The sequence below is a fragment of the Rhizopus microsporus genome (genome assembly GCF_002708625.1).
Source record: "Rhizopus microsporus ATCC 52813 unplaced genomic scaffold scaffold_20, whole genome shotgun sequence".
Classification (NCBI taxonomy): Eukaryota; Fungi; Mucoromycota; class Mucoromycetes; order Mucorales; family Rhizopodaceae; genus Rhizopus; species Rhizopus microsporus.
Window position 1 is genome coordinate 349,320 of NW_019671935.1, and position 19,297 is coordinate 368,616.

The 19,297-nt window shown below is 35.3% G+C and overlaps 9 protein-coding genes across 9 annotated transcripts; 4 read left to right on the top strand and 5 right to left on the bottom strand.

Annotated features, from left to right (window-relative positions):
• Positions 1–436: 436 nt before the first annotated feature.
• RHIMIDRAFT_267401 (uncharacterized protein) lies at positions 437–2,141 on the bottom strand. The gene is made up of 5 exons (XM_023611995.1): positions 1,822–2,141; positions 1,652–1,774; positions 928–1,599; positions 750–877; positions 437–704 (listed from the first exon to the last, which is right to left on the bottom strand). Exons 1-5 carry the CDS (start codon positions 1,843–1,845, stop codon positions 536–538), a joined length of 1,116 nt encoding a protein of 371 aa, XP_023462710.1. The 5' UTR covers positions 1,846–2,141; the 3' UTR covers positions 437–535.
• Positions 2,142–2,517: 376 nt separating this feature from the next.
• Positions 2,518–2,913, bottom strand: RHIMIDRAFT_181092 (uncharacterized protein; the record flags this gene model as incomplete). The annotated part of the gene is made up of 1 exon (XM_023605785.1): positions 2,518–2,913. A coding segment is annotated over one exon (396 nt), but the record flags the coding sequence as incomplete, so codon positions are not given.
• A 1,297-nt stretch (positions 2,914–4,210) lies between these two features.
• RHIMIDRAFT_267405 (mitochondrial carrier) lies at positions 4,211–5,987 on the top strand. The gene is made up of 6 exons (XM_023611996.1): positions 4,211–4,515; positions 4,565–4,699; positions 4,748–4,916; positions 4,967–5,148; positions 5,198–5,449; positions 5,506–5,987. The coding sequence occupies exons 1-6, from the start codon at positions 4,261–4,263 to the stop codon at positions 5,803–5,805; spliced, it is 1,293 nt and encodes a 430-aa protein (XP_023462712.1). The 5' UTR covers positions 4,211–4,260; the 3' UTR covers positions 5,806–5,987.
• A 1,611-nt stretch (positions 5,988–7,598) lies between these two features.
• On the top strand, positions 7,599–8,419 carry RHIMIDRAFT_315818 (uncharacterized protein; the record flags this gene model as incomplete). The annotated part of the gene is made up of 4 exons (XM_023615023.1): positions 7,599–7,685; positions 7,739–7,864; positions 7,912–8,087; positions 8,142–8,419. 4 exons carry the CDS (start codon positions 7,599–7,601, stop codon positions 8,404–8,406), a joined length of 654 nt encoding a protein of 217 aa, XP_023462713.1. The 3' UTR covers positions 8,407–8,419.
• Positions 8,420–8,466: 47 nt separating this feature from the next.
• RHIMIDRAFT_267409 (uncharacterized protein) lies at positions 8,467–9,560 on the top strand. The gene is made up of 5 exons (XM_023611997.1): positions 8,467–8,543; positions 8,596–8,640; positions 8,695–9,056; positions 9,107–9,245; positions 9,295–9,560. Exons 3-5 carry the CDS (start codon positions 8,872–8,874, stop codon positions 9,517–9,519), a joined length of 549 nt encoding a protein of 182 aa, XP_023462714.1. The 5' UTR covers positions 8,467–8,543; positions 8,596–8,640; positions 8,695–8,871; the 3' UTR covers positions 9,520–9,560.
• Positions 8,484–8,814, top strand: RHIMIDRAFT_241214 (DASH complex, subunit Dad4; the record flags this gene model as incomplete). Its single annotated transcript, XM_023609533.1, has 3 exons — positions 8,484–8,543; positions 8,596–8,640; positions 8,695–8,814. 3 exons carry the CDS (start codon positions 8,484–8,486, stop codon positions 8,812–8,814), a joined length of 225 nt encoding a protein of 74 aa, XP_023462715.1.
• A 63-nt stretch (positions 9,561–9,623) lies between the features above and the next one.
• Positions 9,624–10,252, bottom strand: RHIMIDRAFT_207288 (EF-hand; the record flags this gene model as incomplete). Its single annotated transcript, XM_023606976.1, has 3 exons — positions 9,624–9,859; positions 9,909–10,145; positions 10,204–10,252. The coding sequence occupies 3 exons, from the start codon at positions 10,250–10,252 to the stop codon at positions 9,624–9,626; spliced, it is 522 nt and encodes a 173-aa protein (XP_023462716.1).
• Positions 10,253–10,347: 95 nt separating this feature from the next.
• Positions 10,348–12,508, bottom strand: RHIMIDRAFT_241217 (bifunctional purine biosynthesis protein ADE17; the record flags this gene model as incomplete). Its single annotated transcript, XM_023609534.1, has 8 exons — positions 10,348–10,623; positions 10,684–10,959; positions 11,018–11,713; positions 11,763–11,905; positions 11,961–12,116; positions 12,182–12,258; positions 12,315–12,441; positions 12,493–12,508. 8 exons carry the CDS (start codon positions 12,506–12,508, stop codon positions 10,348–10,350), a joined length of 1,767 nt encoding a protein of 588 aa, XP_023462717.1.
• A 4,621-nt stretch (positions 12,509–17,129) lies between these two features.
• Positions 17,130–18,798, bottom strand: RHIMIDRAFT_267415 (SET domain-containing protein). Its single transcript, XM_023611998.1, has 5 exons — positions 18,687–18,798; positions 18,601–18,630; positions 18,220–18,546; positions 18,083–18,166; positions 17,130–18,033 (listed from the first exon to the last, which is right to left on the bottom strand). Exons 1-5 carry the CDS (start codon positions 18,732–18,734, stop codon positions 17,191–17,193), a joined length of 1,332 nt encoding a protein of 443 aa, XP_023462718.1. The 5' UTR covers positions 18,735–18,798; the 3' UTR covers positions 17,130–17,190.
• Between the last annotated feature and the right edge of the window lie 499 nt (positions 18,799–19,297).

Sequence of the window (19,297 nt, forward strand, 5' to 3'; positions counted from 1 at the left end):
AAAAAAAAAAGAGAGAGAGAGAGAGAAAGGGAAAGAAAAGGAAAGTGTTGGTTTTTATAAGGAGACAGCACGCGGTATTAAATGACAGATTTACATAAAAATCTTGGCCTGTTCTTTGTCTTACAAATCTCAGAGTTCTTTTGATTAAATAGAGAAACATCCGTCTCTAAGCTAAATCTGGTTAAAATTCGTTGATTTGAAGCATGCATTTTTACTATATTTGTACTTTTTAATCCCTGGTAAGTGCAAATCTTTTGTTCAACCAATAAATCAAAAATTATTATTTCTTTTCCTCACTTTCTACACTGATAGAAAAATGATAATTTCAGACAACTAATAATAATAAAAGAGAGCCCAACAGAAGCAAAAGAATGTGATATAAAAGATCTGTTTAGGAAATCAGTTACATGTTATTTATAAGCGTTGACCACATTTATCTTCTCTTAAAAATATCAAGTTCATTTTATATATTATTACATGTTTTAAATAATAAAGATTGATAACTAACAAAGGTGTAATTGTTATCTATTTCTTTTTATTCCCAAGTAACCTTGAGAATTTCTCCCTTAATAGGACGTGCGCTCTCGTAAACTTTTTCATATTTCAGTCTGTCACCATCTTCGTCCATGGATTGACTCAACAGAGTACAAAAAGGTAGAATACCTCCACCAACACCAAAGTAAACAGTCTTGGCACCAACATAACTTTGAACAGTTAGTCTAATAAGTATAATTGTTCACATAGCTTACCAAACACCATCTGGTTTTCTAAGTGATTTTTGAATTACTCTAATCAAGTCAGGTAAAGAATGTTCTGCATATACAGTTTCTGTTGTCACAATTAGATCATATTTGCCTTGATCAACGCCTAATTGTTCCTGTTGATAAAATGTTAAAAGTTAATCACACGGAATAAAATGTAACATACAGGCAATGTACTCCAATCACCAAAGAATGCTCTTGTACGAGCACTCACTTGTTGTAACATGGCTGGTACTTGATCAGCTATAATTTCTGCTTCGGCATCACACGTCACTGGGTCTTCTTCAATACGTTTTTCTTCATCGTCCTCCTCCTCCTCCTCCTCATCATCATCATCCTCTTCTTCAGACTCACTACTTGACTCTTTCTCTTGTTCTTCATTATTTACTGTTAGATTCTCTTGAACATTCAAGACACAGTTTAAAAGAATGTTTGGTACGCTGACATAACGTATCACTTGTTCATTATAATCTTGTATATCCACTCTATTTGTCTTACTTGTCGTCAAAAGGTAAATAGCTGGAATAGACGATCCACAGCCAATTTCTAATACTTTCTTGTTGCTTATTTGCTCCTCAGGGAGACTAGACAAATACTCTACCATATCGATAGAACATTCCCAGGTTTTGAATCCTCCTTCGTAGACACCCTTGATCAAGTCAGAATTACCACTCAAGCTCAACATGGACAATACTTCTCTTTCAGTTTCATTTTCTAAAAGTGTATCTTGTTGAGCAATTTGAAATCGAACATCAGCCAAGGTTCGTTTATAAATAGGTTTTTCTACATTTTGTATTTGCAGTAGATCAGCTTGAATTACTGGCGGTAAAGGAGAAGACTACACAAATAAGTATACGAAAGAGAGAGAGAGAGACAATAAATAAACTCACAAGGATGTCATATTCTCTGCTAGGAAGCTTTTGTGAGTGCCCTGAGTTATCCTCAAGGTGTAGATCGTGTAAAGATGTTTCTAATTGCTGGCTTTCTTCATTTTCTAAGTCAAGATCATCACTCTAAAAATATTCAATACAAGGCTTTCAATCACCAATGTATCAATTACCGTGAAATTAAACCTGAATGCCATCTTGACAAAAAGCGGAAAAGTACATCAGAAAAAAAAAAATTGAGGCTTTTATTTAAAGGACGGAGAAAGAAGTCTTGCAGAAGAAGAAAAAGGAGCATAAAAAAGCAATGGCAAATAACAAAGCATATTAATCTTTAATATTTTATTTGATGAATGAATACATGAATGAAGTAAAAGTAAAGGTGTCAACTTTTGTTTAGATCCTTGTCGAAAGTCTGAGCCCACAACTTCTTTAAATATTCAGAAGGCTATTTTTTCAAAAGCAGATATCTCCATTTGAACCTTGTATTGTTGGCCAAAGATGAGAACATTATGGATGCGAATCAGTAAATGCGCAACAAATTGTTAAACTTTTCCAATTGATCCTCCTGAGGCCAATTATTTTATTTTGTTTATCTATTTTACATATCTTTCCATGACATTCGCTAATTCTTTATTAAGCTCCAGTAGCTGCTTTCTTACAGGTGATGGACACATCACATTGTAACTACGCACTCTGCTGTTCAATGAGCTGACTTGTTTTTCAAAAAAAGATTTTTCAACTTGATTGAAACGTTGTACTAATGTCGTCTTTAACACAGGCCTTCCTTCCTCCTTTAACTCATCTATACATCGTTTACATACTGAACTAAGTTGAAGCTTGAAAGAATTAAGCTCTGTATCAATCTCTTGCTGCATTATCACCCAAGGAGGAGCTGCTCCATTTCTTTGGACGATACGATTCAAAAGATACTCTGTCTGATCAAGATAAGGATTATTCTTAAAGTAATCTTCTTGTAAGGGTTTCCCACTTCCTGGTAGATTATCAAATTCCCCCTTTGCTTTTGCTTCTCTAATTTTCTCTTCACACAATAATCCAATGTCATTGATACTTATAAACTCTTTTCTCGAAACATTTGAATCTTCTTCATCGGTCGTAGGATATTTCTTTCCCAACGAATAATCCAATGCAGCATCCTTGGCATTCATTAAGCGGTTTTGCTTCATCGCCTTGTTCTTCCTCTCTCGTTCAACTTGTTTCCTTCCCGGGCTTTTGTCTTGTGCAAACTGCTGCATTATATGGGGAGGATAAGGTTGAGGCTGTGGCAGATTGCGGCGTGCTGCCCCTTCTACTCGCAGAGGTGCTCGGTATTTATCAACAATCATTCTTAAGACTGCATCTTTAACAGATTCTTCACCATCCCATGGTTTATCATCTGACAGCTGCTCCTTTTTCCTGTTTACTTCTTCTTCGTCATCGTAGGATGCAAAAATATGTTTAGAACTATAGCATCGCTTTACTGCTCCTAGGGACGGTTTGCTCCATATAGCAGCTATTGTATATTCATGACTGCGCAGCATCAGTTTATATAACAAAAAAAAAAAAAAATGAAACAATGCAAAGTGCCGTATTTCTTTTGTATTTGATATCGGTAAAATAATTTTCTCCACTTGCATAAATGATAATTCATGTCCACGAGTCATATTACGAGATTCCATTTAAGTAAAGAATAAGAGAGAAGGAAGAGTTATTCCCTTGATCAAAATAAGATTTTATTAATAAGCCTTTAAGTAACTCATTTCCCTACAAGTAAAGAAACATTTTCGAACAACATTTGCCTTACATTGCCACCACAACCACAGCTGTTTCAAAAGGTAAAGTAACTGATTTGGAGCTCGATGTTGTAGATTCAATACGGGTTACAAAGTGGATATGCAATCATACAGGTTGAGCTGTGTGTTGCGCAGCACTCCAAAGTGTTATTGTTCATTGAATTTACAACAGTATTAGGAGAAATGATGTGCGTCATATAGGCCTTAACACGGTCATGACAGCGAAATATGAGTGTTTATGGATCATTTAACAGAATCATTACGGCTCGGAAAGGAACAATGAATCTCAAAATTTGATAGCGTGGAGTCAGTAACCTCCTGTCAGGAAATTTTGACTATTGATATGGTATATACAAGAATCTCTTCATATGAAATATAGAGGTTTGCATCTTAAAAGCGATGTCATCAATTTCCTAGCGACTTTTACTTTTTGAAATGACTGTAACTATTCGCAGTCAAGTCTATTCAAAAATTTTAGCAGGTATCAAGGCCAGTATTATCTTTCATTTGGAAAGGACACGGCCACGTCTATAAACCCAATGTTGTAGTGATTGAACTAACAGGTATTTCAGAAAATGTCAGCGAACATAGACAAAGAGAGCCAATGGTAAGGGAAGAAAGACCACTAGTCAAATTGATAACATTGCTGCCACTTGCAGTAAATACGATGTTAGCATCTCGATGCATGCTGGCTGGCTGATATTGTGCCTTATTAATTACAACGATTTGTGACATGACATATCTGACTTTAAATTTAAAGGGGAAGGGGAGGGATTGACGCTGATTACTCTTTTCTCTATTTGTTACAGTTGACATCTTATCATGGCGCCCTCTGATACTCCTTCAGAGTTGGTTGTCAAGGGAGGTAATAGCCATAGAAGATGGTACCCATATATACTCAACTCGAACAATATCCCTGCTTTTCTACAAACACCATACATGCACACTTTATCATCTGGAAAGTTGCAGCAAAAAAGGAAAAAGGCAAGGGAAGCAACATCGATCGGTGGATCAACTGCTTTTGCAAGAACACTCATCATGCAGAGCCTTTATTTATTCTACAGGACACCAATCAAGGTTAGAGTCAAAGGGTGCCCATATAACAACACTTATACAGGTTCATTAGCTGTTTCGACCTTTACGAGTGGATTATCTTGTTATGGCAAGAGCCTTAATGCCGGTAGACACTGCCAATGCCAAACGATTTTCCTTTAGATATACATCCATTGGTATGATTTCGCATGCTGTAAAAACAAAGGGAGTACGATAGCCTTTTATTCTTGTATACTCTTTACTAATCGGCTTCCAGTGGAATTTTATTCCTCGGCATATATTTCCTCCACTAATCGCAAACACACTGATCGGCACTGTCCTTTACACCACGTATATTGCAGCATTACCTATGTTTCACCCACCAAGCGCCTACCAGCTTCACAGACCGTACCCTCCTCCACCATATTCCTCTGTGTTTGCTGCAGGTTGTAGTGTTTATCTATAATACCGAGCGGCTTTACTCATTTATTTTTAGGATGTCTTGCGGGCGCTGCACAATCTATCATTGCCACTCCACTTGATTCGCTCAAAGTGAGGTTCGAAGTAAATGATTTATTAGAAGGAAAGCATCATTCTATGTATCAGTTTGCCAAGTCAACATTTAAAGAACTAGGAATAGCAAGTGCTTACCGTGGATTTACACTGACCTTAGTGCGGGTAAGGTGCACATGATTCAAAGTATTCATGTAATTCATTTGTTCCATAGGATTCTCTCTCCTGTGGGTTATTTTTTGCAACGTTTGAATGGGTTAAGCAACAAGGCTATTATTATTTTTTGGATGAAATATATGGTGTACATGTTGATTCTCCAAGTACAATTATGGAATTAGAGGCAGGATGGAGTTCTATAGAAAATGATGACAGACCTACACCACCTGATAGCTGTGAAAAGAAAGAGAAACCACCGCTGATGTTGGAGCCATTATTTGTCATTTTTGCTGGTGCAACAGCAGCCATGGTTTGTGTTTATCTTTTTGATATGAAGATGACTGAGCTGATTAGTTGTTTTAATAGGCATATCAACTGATTGATCACCCATTATCAAAGGTGCATAGTATCTTTTATATTGAAGAAGGACAATCTGAATTTACAAACAAACATCGGCGCGAATCTGTTAGAAGCTTATATAGACGAACATTAGACCAATGTCTTACACAGGTCAAATTGAATGGAGGAAGCTGGAGAAAGTTTTTATATCAGGAATTTGGAAGCACAGTTGTGAGGGTAGTTCCGGCTACGAGTGTTGGCTTCCTAGTGTTTGAGCTGGTTAAACGGGAAATTGACTTTAGGAGTATCGATTTTGACAATTTATAACGGTTATAGTACGATTCTATGGATTTTCTGTATTTATATATTTATATCAATTTGTATATTTCCTTTTTCTTTTTTCTTTCAATATCCATAATGCTTGTACTATAATAATAGCAACTTTCCTATCTAATATCATAGAAAACAAATACAACCTCTTAATAAATCATAGTTGATATAATCGCTATAGAACCTTATTATATTGACTTATCGAATATAATTTTGCAATGAACAATAGTCTTATATAAACATAACCTTTGTGTACAAATAAATAAAGTATTCATACTATTTTTGATTATAATTCGCTTCAGTACAAGATATAAAAAATATGATGGACAGCACCACCTCCTTGATTATAGTTAAGCATTTAAAATAAAAATAGTACAAGCCAAGACTAACCGTTTTCAGCTCGTTCCGCTCGTTTTTGCGCGTCGTCGTGTTACCGCAGGCTTAATGGCTTCGCCCTTTGTGATAAACAAGGGTAAATATGTCATAAACAGCAATTAAAAGAACAGCCTTTAGACAAGAGATACACATCGTATTGTGGGATACTTTCAAAATATTAGAGAGTGTGTATGGTATGTTTGAACAAATAGAATGGGATTTTCTTTGATATAAAACATAAAATGTGATTTTACTAATATCTTACACAAATTAGCTTCTGCTTTTTCTATATTATATAGATAAGTTCATCTAAAGTACTTGCACTTTTTTTTTTTTAATCAACAAAGTTAACTATAGCCCATGACATTGCAAAAGTATTGTATGGTGTCAGACAAGGGCTATATATTAGGCATTCAAATATATTTTCAAAATATCAAACATAAAACATTCAACAAGGAGGCAAGGATAATAGATATTTGTCTCTTGAAATTTCAATTAATTTATCACACAATAATATATTATCAACGACTTTATTCTCTAGCAAAGCAAAGGTTTTTTATTCACATCACTAGGGTAAATTAGTAATAATAAAAATAATAACAAAAAGAGCACTAGTAATGATAAATAATGAGTAGAATGGCTTACTAATGTTATTATTATTATTATTATTGTTATTAGTGTAGCTATTAAGCAAATAGGTCAAAATATCTGTCAACATTCACCCGGATCACGAAAACTATTTTCTTGTGAAACACATAGATGAATACAACAAAAAACACAATCCCTTTTTTTATAGCTATAAAAGTCAATTTTACAAAATATCAACCATTGCGTTATTAATATGAAAACATTATCGGCTTTATTTCATAGTGATACATAAAAACCTTTTAATAGCGTGACTTTATTTACAAGACAGATACCAGTAAAGGTAATATAAGGAAAAACTAACCAAATTACTCTTGTTGACTAAAGTTGCACTCAATAAAAAAATGTAAAGAAAGAATCGCAGTGATATATATAAGCTTTTGCGTTTATTCACTCCTCACTTTAAACTGCCAGTTTGGAGAAATGGTAATAGCTTTTGGAATCACATTTTAATACCTCAGGTTACTTTCTAGATTGTACCTGCAGAGTATACCTTTTATATAACAGATGAGGAAAAGAGTGTCTGATGGATTATACTTTGATTAACAACGATAGGAATATGAAATCTGTTTACATACATCTTGGCTCAAAACTGTTCCCTTTCCCAAGTTTCTTTTTTTCTCCTGGTATTTGACTGCCACCATCTGTGTAACAAATAAGGTTTAGAAAAGATGATTGGGCAAAAATGAGAGTATTTCGCTACGAGATCAACATTCTATAAAAGCAACTGCAAGTCCATAAACACTCTTTCATTCCTTTTCTTTTTAAACATGAAGCACTTTTGTACTATTGCTCTCTTGGCTCTTGTCTCTAATCTTGTGGACGCACATGTCTCTTTGTCTCCTAAGTTTGCCGAGGTAAGCTATACTTGTATTACGCGTAAGGGCAGTGCCTTTGCTAACTGTCATAGCCTGGTCAAAACTTAACCACTGCTTTCCACGTTCCTCATGGCTGCAATGGCTCTGCTACCATTAGTGTAACTGCTACTGTGCCTGAAAGTATCACTACTATCTCTCCTCAAGCTGTATCAAATTGGGTAAGCCAGTGTTTCTATCTTGTTCCTTGTCACTCATGCCTATTTAGACACTTTCTTTGCAATACAAAGACGCTTCTAATTCTTCTCTCAGTAATATCACTTGGTATGGTGGTTATCTGAAAGCAACAGATGCACTTGATTTCCCTTTGGTCATTTCTATTCCCAAGGTTGATTTGTCTTCTCAGCCTAATGTTACTTATTACTTCCCTATCGTTCAAACTTGGTAAGAAATGTTTTTTGTATCGTGCTTTCTTCTTTTCACACTTTGATTTTATAGTGAAGTTGGCTCCACTAACTGGACAAGCATCCCTCAACCTGGTGTTGACTCTCATAGTCTTAATAACCCCGCCCCTGCTTTAGTTGTCGTCAAGAATGCCACTCAAGCAGCTGCTGATGCAACCAGTATCAGTCATGGTCATGGTAGCAACAGTACCTCTTCTTCTTCAGGACATGAAAATCATACCAGTGGCTCCAACAGTCTCTATCTTGGTCTCTTGCCACTAATTGCTACCACTATTAGTGCTTTATCTGTTTTCTTCTAATATCTATGATGACTGCTTAATAATAAAAGTAATTCTTATTTCTTTCTTTCTTTTTTTTTTTTTTTGTTTATTGTTTAATGGAAAGTCCTCATGATCAACAACAAAGTGCACTTTTAAGTAGAATCATAATCAACGTTGTAAGTTAACCATGCCTAGTATTTAGCCAATGTAGCTCATGGAATCCTTTAGAGCAAATTGAATGAAAATATAGGACAGCTTAATAAGAAAATTGAAGTAAATGTTTCTTTTGTAAACCAATGTCAATCTAATATTTCTCCTTTCCTTTAGACAATAAATAATAATACAGCAGATGTTGCTCTTGTAGCCAACATGTGGTCAGGTTACAATGAATCTGTACAGATTTACTTGGATAGTATAAAGGAACAGCAAAAACGACTTGAAAAATAAATAGAAAATAAACTACAAAGTCACATATTCTTTTTTCTCTACATTTTTTTAAAAATAATGGTGGTTAATGAGGACACCAATATGGTGATTGATAATACGGCAGAAAAGCAATTATCACCAGACGAAGCACTCATTCGTGAAAAACAAGAATGGGTAAAGCGCTTTAGGTTAAAATTTTGTGTTCGAGACGAATTTGAGATTACAAAGAATATGATCTATCCAGATGGCACGCTCAATCAAGAGTAAGGGATCGAATTAGATTCCTTTATTTATGCTCATATTTTGTATCTAGCTACTTTAGACCGCCCAAAGGCCCAAGAGAAGAAGCACGAAAATGGACAGAGGTCGAGAAGACCTTGCTAATTGAAGGCATTGAAAAATATGGTATTGGTCATTTTGGTGAGATATCAAAGGAGCTATTGCCAAAATGGGTATTTTTTTAAGTGCTAGTCGTGTGCGTCTATTAATATCTTTGCGTAGTCTACGAATGATCTAAGAGTAAAGTGTATTCGATTGATTGGTAGACAAAACTTGCAATTGTATCGTGATTGGAAAGGAAATGCAGAAGATATAGCAAGAGAATATGAGTCAAATAAAGCTATTGGACTCAAGTACGGCACATGGAAACAGGGTGTGTTAATATATGATGACGATGGCAAGGTTGAAAAGGAACTGATTGAATATCATAAAAACAAACAAAAATAATAATGTAAAATAAAAATGTGTATATACTACTTTCACAGCCGTTGCCATAGTAACGAAATTAACAGTTGCATGAGAAAATTTTAATATAAAATGCGCATTCAAGCTTAAAAGCTTTCCAGTGTCATTTGCTTTGCCACATCTGTATTTTCAACCATAGTCAAAAATTCATCAAAGCTAATTCTTCCGTCACCATCTTTATCTGCTTCCATTATGGTTTTATCCACAATTTGCTGAAGTTGATTGTCTTTCAAATTGTTTCCAACCATCATTTTCAGGACAAGAAAGAGTTCTCCATTTGAAATGTATCCATCTCGATCCATGTCATAAACCTTGAATGCAACTATACAGCATTTAGTTTGTCTCCTTGCATCATGTCTATATTTGTTTACATTGTAACTTTTCTCTTTTGTTGCCACGGGCACTAAAAGCACTTAAGCCTTTGATGAATTCATTAAAATCGACATCACCTCCTCCATCTTCGTCAAAGATGGCAATCATGCGAGAAGCCAGAGGATTATTTGCAATTTGTGGAATCGACAAGAACTCGTCTTTGTCTATAGAACCAGACTTGTCTTTGTCCAGCTTCATAAAGCGTTTATATAGACGTTGAATCTCTTCTGCAGAAACTAGACGAAAATGATATTCGTAAGGTTATTTATCATGTTTACCCTTGGTTATATTTACAGTTTGAAGAGTTGACCATGTCTTCTAGCTGTGAACCTGTCTGTCCCATGTTGTAATAATGTCGCAAAAGAAGACCAATATTCAAAGAATAAATTTCTCAGCTTTATTACGGGCTTTCAAATTGTATGAATGTTAAAAATAAGTTTAGTGATGGAAAAGACGTAGGTTATGATGAACAAAGACCATGTTATTGGCATCAGCAGCAGCGATAACAGCTTCATCTTGAACAGATCCAGAAGGAGCGGCAATGTATTTGACACCAGAGCGATGTGCACGGTAGATATTGTCAGAGAAGGGGAAGAAAGCATCAGAGGAAACAACTGTGTTTTCGAGCTTACCCATCCACTCTTTACGTTCTTCAGCAGTCAATGGCTCAGGAACTGTGTTAAAGTTGGCTTCCCAAGCCTGTCGTTCAACACCCTAAGTGAAAATAAAGTCAGTGTTTCTTGTAGTAAACAATGATAGTAATAGTGTATTCACCTCGCCAATTTGATTTGTTACATAGAGATCAATAGCGTTCGATTTGTCTGCACGCTTGGTACCCTTTTTGAAGTCAAATGCCAGTACCTTAGGGTGGTGCCTTAACCACCAATTATCAGCCTTGTCACCTGCAAGACGGGTGCAGTGGATACGTGATTGTTGACCAGCACCTAATCCGATAACCATACCGTTCTTGGCATAGCAGACAGAGTTTGATTGAGTGTACTTGAGAGCAATTGTAGCAACGATTAGATCATTGACAGCTTCAGGGGAGAGCTAAAATGTACACACGTACATTGGTTAATTTTTCCATTATAAATATACGGCAACTTACCTCTCTATTCTTGGAGACGATGTTCTTGAAAAGAGAGGCATCGATCTTGTAGTTATTTCTCTTTTGTTCCAAGTATAAACCGTAAACTTGTCTAACTTCCTGTTCCTCAGGTTCATAAGCAGGATCCATCTTGAGTACACAATATTTTCCACCTTTTTTACCCTTCAGAATGGCAAGAGCTTCCTCGTCATAGTCAGGAGCGATCACACCATCGGAAACTTCACGGTTGATGATCTTGGCAGTGACAACGTCAACCTTTTCAGACAAAGCAATGAAGTCGCCAAAAGAAGACATACGATCAGCACCACGAGCACGAGCATAGGCATTTGCAAGAGGGCTCAAGGGCATCTTCAAATCATCAACTTGGTAAACCTTCTGGTCGACTTCGCTCAAAGGAAGACCAATAGCGGCACCAGCAGGAGAAACGTGCTTGAATGAAGCAGCTGCAGCAACACCAGTAGCTTCCTTCAATTCCTTAACCAAGGCCCAAGAGTTCAATGCGTCCAAGAAGTTGATGTAGCCAGGTGATCCGCTCAAGACAGTGACGGGTAAATTACCATTCTTAGTATAGATCTGAGCAGGTGCTTGATGAGGATTAGCACCATAACGAAGGGGCATCATGGAAGCGTCTTTGGCATATTGACGACGGAAATAGTTAGAGATAGCATCATCATAGTCAGCAGTGTGATGGAAAGCCTAGTAGAAATAAGTTTCTGGACGCTGTTATAGAAAGTCAATAAAAAACCTTCAAAGCGAGACTGTTGCGAGTCTCTTGAGTCACTTGTCCTTGCTTTAATTCTTCAATGACCTTTGCATAATCTTTAGGGTCAGATACAATTGACACGCGAGCGTGGTTCTTGGCAGCAGCACGGAGTAAGGTAACACCACCTAAGGGAGCGTCATGTTTATCTTCAATAGATTCACAGTTTGCTTTTTGACTTACCAATATCAATTTCCTCGACAGCTTGGGGGATAGTTACATCAGGCTTGGCCACAGTTTCCTTGAAAGGATAAAGGTTACAAACAACGATATCGATCTTCTCGATATGCTGTTCGGCAAGATCTTTTTCATCGCTTTCAATGTTGCGGGCCAAGATACCTAACGAAAGAATCATTATATCTATGATCTATACAAGCGTTTCAAGCTTTTCTTTTCTATTTTACCTCCGTGAACAGCAGGGTGTAAAGTTTTGACGCGACCGCCCAACATTTCGGGAGCTTTGGTAATCTCGGATACATCGCTAGTAAGAATGAGAAAAATGCTCCTTCTCTTTTTTTTTAGTTTTTTACGCCTTACCCGATAGGGATACCAGCCTCACGCACCAGTTTGGCTGTTCCACCCGAACCCAATAAACGAATGTTTAAAGCATGAAGTTCTCTAGCAAAATCAACTAAGCCAGTCTTATCGTAGACAGAGAGAATAGCTAATACAAAGCGCTTAATGTACTTATCAGACTTTTATGATGGGTTTATACCTATTTTTTGGGTCATCTTGTATAGGTCTCAGTTGAAAAAGGCTTGTTATTTGATAGACATGAATTTATTGATTGTTAGATATGTGACTGTATAGATGTTGCTCATCACGAAAATCAGATGAAAAACAATTTAAAGCCAGCTTAAAGACAGAACCTTTTACCAATAGCAGAAGAATCAGCATCCTTTGTATTTCTCGCTTTGATTTTTGTAAAAAGGCGTACCGTTCCTTTCTGATTATTTAAATACATCAAATACAATAGAGTTTATCTCTTAAGGATTATTCATGAAAGGTCAAATATGGGAACACCTTTAGAACATCTATTTTCCAACACAGAAGATAGTTTATGCCTTTGCAATCTTGCAATTAGCATTTTTACTTAACACCTGATAAAGCTCATTTATACAAAAATCATAAATAATTAAGTTGGCTTTAAGATAACATCTTTCCTTTGTTGACAAAAGCTGATATAGACCTTACAAAAAAGAAATAGAAAAAGAAAAAAAAAAAGCGATATGTTTGAATTCGTTCAGAATATAAATACATAGAGCAATCGGTACACTTTAAAGTGCCTCGATATTTTCTGCATGAGTGTTTAGAATGATGTGTCTATTGTCTGCCTTTACTATTATTAAAAAACCCAAGGCTACAAATAATTACTTTTAAAGACACTAGATACATCAGAAAGAACGAATTATGAAGCATCCATTTTAATTTAATCCTTTCTAGCATTGTACCTGGTCTCTTTCTCTCTCCGAAAACAAAGCCTTTTCAATTGTACTAAACTAGCAAATTTGTTTCAAAGGTGGTAAAGCAAGATCATGGGTAAAATATGGGTTAAGCAAGTCTTTGCACATTCTTCTAATGAAAATACTCTTACAACTAGCAATTTTAGCAAAATAGTCTAATATAAGCGAGCTGAAGACAACCCTGATATCTCATATTTACGGATATATATATAACACATGGAATCAAATACTTTACACTAATTTTAATTTTCTCTGTACTTTATGATTCAACATGGTGTTATCCCCTCTTGTCGTGATTATCAAGGAATTCACATCATATGTAAACCTCTCATCTATAGTACTTGTGCTTGTTTGAAAGCTGTTCCTCGTTTCTCAAGCTAGAAATAGAAATTCGAAAAAAAGAGAATATATAAAGAGACGTCGCAACACATACGTGAGGCGCTTTGACAGTAGTAAGTACAAAACAAAACAAAACATTGCACTTTGCTACTAATGGAGTAACGCTTCGTCAAGATTTACGACTTAGCTCTCATTGTTTTCATTTTACAATTATTAACAATATTGTGCTGTGGTTACTGTTATGTTATGATTATTTGCCATAATTGTGATTGCAATAATAAGGAATTTTTTTGCTTCTATTATATTGTCACTGATGATATAAAAAAGAATAGAGCTTATTCCATATACATGCCTGCATTACACCATATTCATACTTTTCAAAGGTTGGTGCTTTCCAAGATACGATTACGTTAGTAGTTTTAGCGACGAATACTTCTTTTTTTATATATTATATATATCGCATACATTAAACTCCAACAAAGATTGCTACAGTGTAATTGCTCATCATTAGACGCTACTGCTTACAAAGGAGTGGAAAATAAACCCAGCTTGTTAATATTAGTCAGATACTTACCGTGCTAATCTGCTGAACACAGGTAGCTAAAAGTTATTATGCAATTTCTTTGAATTAAACAACTTTTTTGACTTGCAGAGAAGGTGCCTTTAAATGTCTTTTGCAGTTTTGCAAATCGCATTTTCCAGGTTCTATGTTAATTTGGGACCACAAAATGTACCTCAGCATTGACAATTAAATATATATATAGTCAAATAAACAAGCTCTAGAAAATAAGTAAAAACAAGATATTCGTGATAATTTATTGTATACAACCCAGATGAAATTGAAGATTGCTTATAAATTCCCTCTTCTTTAAGTATTTTTAGATTCGTACCAAAAAAGAGATTTTTGTACAGTCCGTATCGATAAAGCACGTTACATGAAAAAGCTACTTTGACAAACTTATAGCATGTTTATTTTATTGCTATGACTTTGATTTTAAAGTGCTAGTCTACTTCCAATTCTTTTTATTTTTATAAATGGAAACAAAAAAAAATAGACTGCAATAATAGCTTTTTTATTATTATTTTATTTAAGCCTCACTATAAGAAACTTTATTCTGAAAATACAGTTTTATGCAGACGAAATGAACACTATGTAAATAAAATACAGATTTAGACATGAATTATTTTCTTGATCGTTCTTTTTATATTTTGCGAACATAAAATGGTAGTTATGAAATAATTTTTTTCCCACCCTTTCAATCGCCATGTTTTAAATGAACAATTCTTACAAAAAACGCTTAATTAGAAAATAAGAAATAATTAATTCTTTAGTTTTTTAAGATTCTCTAGTAATACACTATCGCTCAAGGCTGAAACTCGTGCCATCTGTCTTCTTATACGAGCGCCCATTGTTACGGAGGCGACCGCAGGGGTGACAGAGTCGTCAGATAAATTTCAAGAAATTGAACAACTTGCCAGAAAAAAAAAAAGAGCAATCATTAAAAGAAGCTATCGTCATAGGTAATTATATTTTATTAATTTGGTTAAAACTAATATTTTCTTTTTCATAGCTTATAGTCATTTAAAATCCGTATTTCTTAGCATAATTTAGTACTTTGATATATTAACTTGATAACGATAGAAGTAGTATAAGCTATTTATATATGTCGTTTATCTACTATTAAAATCGAGCGACATGGCACCCTTTTTCAAGTACATGACCTCAGCATGGCAAACTATCACCGCCATGTTTTTACCGTGACTCCTACCGTGATATGTCTCGAGTAATAAATAAGAGATACGGTAATAGTGTAAAATATTATGTAAAAGGGAAAATAGAAGTAGGTGTCGACTTCTAGTGTTCTTGTAAGTTAAAGTACAATTATTGTTGTAAAGAAAGGTCATTTTATTAGAATTCCTTCGGATCAGTTGAATGACAAGCTGCCAATTATTACAACAATAAGGCTGAGATTAAACTAATTACAAGACGATACCCAATGTACTGCTAAACGTGACAAAGGAAAATGCCTATGAGCCTCCGTATAGTCTCTTTGCTGTTTACGAAGACAAGAGAAAGCTTAATATTACAAACAACGTCATTTTACGTGAAAAAAAGGTTATTACGTGAACTAATCGCGGCCAATGATAATTGGATAAGTTGCATTATACGAACACATTTCGTGGTCTCCCTCTTTGTATTGCTCTCAAAGCAATATCGAACGATAAAATAGAGCACTTGTAGAGTAAATGTGACAATTTTGAAGAAAAAGCAAACTTTGTTAATGGATATATATCATTATTAGTTATTCAAAAAGAAACATCACGATGTATGCTAGTTTCATGATGCGGCTTATTCTTGGCTCGCATAAGAACACTGATGGCGGTTTAGCCTGGGATGGGTAGCTTGCTTTTCAAAACTTTTGTGTTTTTATCTACTTTTATCTATACTCAGGTGCTATTTTTCTTTGAAAAATATCTTCTTCATAGCAAAAACTATCGTAGAACAATGTCTGCTTAAGGACTGACATTGAGATAAACGATTGTAACCAGTATGAATAGAGTGAATTCATACATTATAAGATTACGTATACACACTTTTAGTGATAAGTCAAATTAAATAGAATCTCTCTTTTGAATATGAATCATTACTTCTTTATATAAAAGGATACACTTCTTTAAAAGATTATCCTTCTTATGGTAAAAGCAGTAACATAACCCAGATCATGAAATGTTAGTCAACCATATCCTCAATAATTATAACCCACGCTTAGAATATTGGCTTATCAGCCATTTGATAGCAACTATAAATAATATATCCTTAACTTAACTGCACGCTCCTTCTGTCTTTATCTCAGAATGAAGATTAATAATAAATTTTTGTCTTGTGTCTTATAAACCATTACATAACAACTTTGATTAGATATTATTATTTTATATTATCAAAAAGACAGGTCAATACTTTTAGGGCTCTTTTATTCGATAATATAAAGTTCCTGTTCAAAGGGTTTTTATAGTCAATGACTTAGAAGCCTACTTCATAACTTGCCTTTAGATGCTTGGTGAATTTACTTGTGACTGATTATGATTCTAACTGCTCTGCTTTCTACGTTCTTAACAACATCATGTTGTCTAAAGGGCTACCGAGGATCTAACTAGTGAATTTATTCTTTGATGTACTAATTCTATTGTTGATTACAACATATACTACTTAATTTTACGATACAATGACTTTTAACTTGAATCGACTATAGTGAAATGGTATGTATCCTGGCCTCAAATAAACCGTTAAAAGCTATACAAAGCAGTAATGACAAGTGCCGTACCGTTTGCACTGGTGTGCTTTTTTTACTTTTAAAACTTTTGTAATATCAGTAATATTGAAACGTAATCAATTAACCACAAAGCTGCAGTCGAACTTATCGGATAAACTTTATTCTAAAATGGTGAGATTAGGCAATGTATGTGCTGTGTGTGTCCATTGAAGAAAGTGTTATTATCCTGAAAAAAGTATACTTTTACAATTAAAGCAAGTTAAGCATGGAAAGAACTATTCTTATGGTAATTTATGCTTTATTGATTTTGAAATGAAAGAAGATGGGTTAAATGCATATTTAGATATAAATCCACTTTCGGCAGTTTGGTGCTTCACAATGGCAAGAGTAACGTGCACTATGCTTCATATTTTCTTCTTCAGTGTCGCATTGCATGCCATTGTAATCAAAGCAAAGTTCTTCATCTTTCTTTATATCACGACTTGCAAAAAAAGCTAAGCGATGCATTTGAACATCAGCACTATCATGGTATACGGCAAATACCTCCAAATTAGGAGAACAAGAATGATTGAAGAACCGGCTGACATTCCCAAGAATGAATGCATCGATTGCATATTTTGTAGGTAGTTCGCTTTGAGCAAAGTCCATATCAAATAGATAGCTACATCCATATTTGTCGTAGAAAGCGCCACGCTTATTAGATTCTTCTGTTGTGATAACTTCTCCTACATATTCCTCAACAAAGGTACCTCGAGAGATTGGATGAAGGGTTCGAACACCCCACCCTTTGTTCGCTGTTTTAAAAATTTGTAAAGGCACTTTTCTGCCACGTTGCACTACCCTGTTTTTGCAATTTATACCGCAGTCACAGGTGTTATTACATTCATATATGGCTGTACCATGAGGCACAATTAATCTACCCTTCTGATCATAGAACTGGGAGTCGTGGCAATCACTGGAGCAGTCATTTGCGTCTGTGCAGCTGCACCCAGACAGAAAGTTTGGATCAGGGGGTAGTACAGGGCTTGTATATTGCAATTGGTCAACATAGATAAAGTCGTTTGGTAAGTCTGAGTCCACATCGTTGAAAATGGTCACTCTTGTTTTAAGGTTTTTGATGACGTAAAGAGGAATATTGTTTTTTCTTTGATGATTGGCTGCTCTTTCAACAGGATGTTCCATCTAAAAAGATATGAGGATGAACTACATTATTCATTAGCCTAACTTTTACCTTGACTGAGTTTATTACAACTTGAAAGGTATCCTGAAATTCCTTCGGCGCGTCCATTAAAAGCGTACGTAAGCTTCTTCTACACTAAAGTAAGGGCATGAATATACATGTAACTTATTGTCACACTTATTAATTACCTCCTTTGTGGAATTCGACGATTCACTTAATTCTTCATCAGAGGAATCTCTAAGCCGCTTGCTATTATTTTCAGTGACGACAGAAGTAACAGGACCAGGATTTTTGGGATGGTTATGAAACTCCTTCGTATCAGGATCGTATGTATTATATAATAGAACTTTCTTGTTCATGTAGAGTATTGAATCCTTTCGGCAATGAGATTGTCGACAGTAATCCTCAATGAACGCGGAAATACTGGATGAAGAGTAGACGTTGTCCTCTCTTTCCCACGTATTATCTTTCAAGCCATAACCTTCCCATTCAATCAGAAAGTAACGGGTTTTGTTCTACAAGGTCAAGTCAACAAAATGAATTAGAGCATTACTGTAATTAATGCTTACTACAACTTTCATGCCTGCAATGCGCGACACCTAAGTAGATGGCTTCAATACGTGCTTTATACACAGTAGCTATCTTCTATACTTACAGCATACTCGTTGTTGGTTGATCTAATACTACTTTTCTTTTTATTCATTTACGTTTGGAACAGCTAAAAAAAGGCTCCCAAAAAAAAAAAGGCGTAAGCGTTGTCGATAGGAAACAGTCACAAATAAGTAGTTTCCTTTTTTGGAGGAAGTAAAAATTTTTCATGCATGATGCTGATGAAAAAGAACTCGAAGTGACCATGTGAACATTCTAAAATTCTTACAACAGGAGACTAACAACTCATTTTACCAATAATCTCAGTATGCCAAAGTTCATTCTACTATATAATATGTTTAACAAAAGCTTACAGTGACTCCAACAACTGGCAACATGTTTCGCATTTTCAACTTTTGGCACAGACTACTCGCTCAGTTCTTATTGTATCGCTTCGAAACTTTGTATGAGCAATACTACACTTGTTCGGAGCCTGTATACTAAATTTGACGCATACGTAATACAAACTCAGCCACCTAGCGCCTGCTGAGTTCGGTCGGTACATGTTGCCAGTTGTTGGGCCACCTGTCAAAAATATGTTAATAGTTTATTTATTTATTTTAGTACTCTGTCCAATACCCTTTCGACTTGATAACTGCTTCTATTCTATTTGGCATG